The sequence below is a fragment of the Galeopterus variegatus genome, unplaced genomic scaffold, assembly GCF_000696425.1.
Source record: "Galeopterus variegatus unplaced genomic scaffold, G_variegatus-3.0.2 Scaffold3812, whole genome shotgun sequence".
NCBI classification, from domain to species: domain Eukaryota; kingdom Metazoa; phylum Chordata; class Mammalia; order Dermoptera; family Cynocephalidae; genus Galeopterus; species Galeopterus variegatus.
In genome coordinates this window covers 120,198-122,552 of record NW_007729923.1, presented here as the reverse complement: position 1 = coordinate 122,552, position 2,355 = coordinate 120,198, and the positions used below count along the sequence as shown (strand labels likewise).

The window sequence follows — 2,355 nt, the reverse complement described above, 5'->3', positions numbered from 1 at the left end:
GGTGATACTCTGAGTTCTTGTACTTTCTAGATGTCTAAAACTATCTTGACATCTTTGGAAATTTTCTAACCTAGACTTGTAGAATTAAAGACATGGAGCTACCTTAGAAATTACGTGGTTTCACACTGCATTTTATATCTAAAAGTAATGAGACTGTTTCAGAGAAGAAGGGACAGGTTGGCAAATGGAAAGATTCATGAATATGGCATCAGAGCACGAGGGAAGGGTGGAGGGCAGAGAGTGACCTCCCCCCTTCTCCAGATGGAAGGCTCTCAAAGCACAACTGATTGCTGAGCGGACGAGGCTTGGAGACTACGCTGACCTGAAACAATTCTACCGTGACCTCGAGGAGATGGAAGAATGGATCAGTGAGATGCTACCCACAGCCTGTGATGAATCCTACAAAGACCCCACCAACATTCAGGCAAGTCCAAAACAGGAATCTTGGAAAATTTCACCGTTCCCTGATTGTTGCTTAAATGGTCATGCCCCTACACTGACCACTCCTTTACAGTTGAGGTCACTGTGTGTGCCTTAAGGGACTTCTGAGTCTAATGTGAGCAGGTCCTTCAGAAGTCACCATCACTTGGTTATGGTAGAAATATTAATCCTTCCTTTTAAACATAATTACCCTATCTTGCTTCCCTAAATGGGAGCCTAATTTAGTTTATTTTTCCCTTCAGAGAAAATACCTGAAACACCAGACCTTTGAAAATGAGGTTTATGGTCGAGCTGAGCAGGTAGAAGGAGTCATCAACCTGGGGAACTCCCTGATTGAACGGAGGGCCTGTGAAGGCAAGGAAGAGACCGTGAAGGTGAGGGTGCTGCTCAGAATGAGTCTTGGGCTACAAAAGCACATGAAAGGAAACCTATTACTCTTTCAGTGTTTCACGTGTAGGGGTATGGAATACATTCTGTGGTTAGGGGTCTCTCCTCTGATTATTGAACAAGGAGGGAACAAAGCAGTGATACACAGACCTTATCCTTCCCCTCACTCTCAGTATCTAGAGTTCCAAAGAGACTTAGACTTGATTCCCATTCTTATCATGCTTGTTTTACATTTTCCATCCCTTCTGCCAAAAGTCTTTTGGCATTTGAATGCCAGTTTCTATAATGAACCCAGAATTTTTTTTCATTTGTTTTTCTTTTGTCCAACACCTCCTGTTCTTTTCCCAGATTAAGCTTAACTGCTTTGAAATATGTGATATTCAAGTATCACATATTTTGAACCATTCTTACCTCCAGAACTCCCCTACATTATCTTGTTAAGTAATCACAGGGCTCAAAATCCTAAAAACCATAATGACACCTCACTTTATTTGGGTTAGGAGCAATTGGAAGAGCTGGAGAAACATTGGGACTACCTGCTTGAGAAAACAGTTGACAAAGGACAGAAGCTCAATGAGGCTAGTCGCCAACAGAGGTTCAACACAGGTGTTCGGGACTTTGAGTTCTGGCTTTCAGAGGTAATTGCACCTGGAAATGATGGAGGCATGGGGGTATAATAAATATTTGTCAAATAAATGAATTTATACATAAACAATTCCCTTGACCTTCTTGGGAAAAGTTTTGGGGTGTAGCTGCTAATCTTGTTTTCCATAAAGACATTTTTTTAAAATCTGGTAACTTCATCGTTTATTTTTTCATTTCCAGGCAGAGACTCTGCTGGCAATGAAAGATCAGGCCAGGGACTTGGCTTCAGCAGGAAACCTGCTTAAGAAGCATCAGCTATTGGAAAAAGAGATGTTGGCTCGAGAGGTAAGTAGTGCTGGAATCCAGCTCCTCTGGTCAGAATAGGAGTATTTCTGACTTTTCTCCCTCCTAACTTAGGAGACCATTTGAGAACATAGCCTTGAAATACTGACTTTAGTGTTCTCAACCAGCAGTCATTTTAACTAGGTCAGATCCACAGGCTGCAGAGCCATTGAAGCAGTTTCTGTTAATCCATTATTACTAAACTATAGATTGTAAAACTCCATGAAGAAGACCCTAAAAGCCATCTTGTTCATCTTTTTTACTAATGCATACATATACTCATTAACTTCCAAAGCTGTATATTTGATCTTGTCTTTGAAAGAAAGTAGAAGTTTACTTTACAGAATTAGAGAAAAAATAAACAAATCAGATGAAAGCATGTGAAATGAAGTTGAACAGCACATGCTCTGAAAATCATGTGGTGGACTTCAGTTGCATCCTAATATCAATCAAAAATTTGTTGTGGGAGCAGTGATAAAAATGCTGGGAGGTATTAATTTCATACTGGAGAATTTTATATTCTCAGTTTTATTTGGTAATATAGATACACACAAAAAGGGAAAGAAGTCAAAGGCTTTCTAGGTTCAAGTCTCAGGACTT

The 2,355-nt window shown here is 40.2% G+C and overlaps 1 protein-coding gene across 1 annotated transcript in view; it reads left to right on the top strand.

Moving 5' to 3' along the window:
* SPTA1 (spectrin, alpha, erythrocytic 1) overlaps positions 1–2,355 on the top strand; it is a 69,660-nt gene that overhangs the window by 42,421 nt on the left and 24,884 nt on the right. Inside the window, exons 29-32 of the mRNA XM_008586049.1 lie at positions 262–424; positions 684–815; positions 1,329–1,466; positions 1,654–1,758. Of these exons, the coding sequence (XP_008584271.1) occupies positions 262–424; positions 684–815; positions 1,329–1,466; positions 1,654–1,758 (538 nt within the window). The remainder of the gene's footprint in view (positions 1–261; positions 425–683; positions 816–1,328; positions 1,467–1,653; positions 1,759–2,355) is intronic.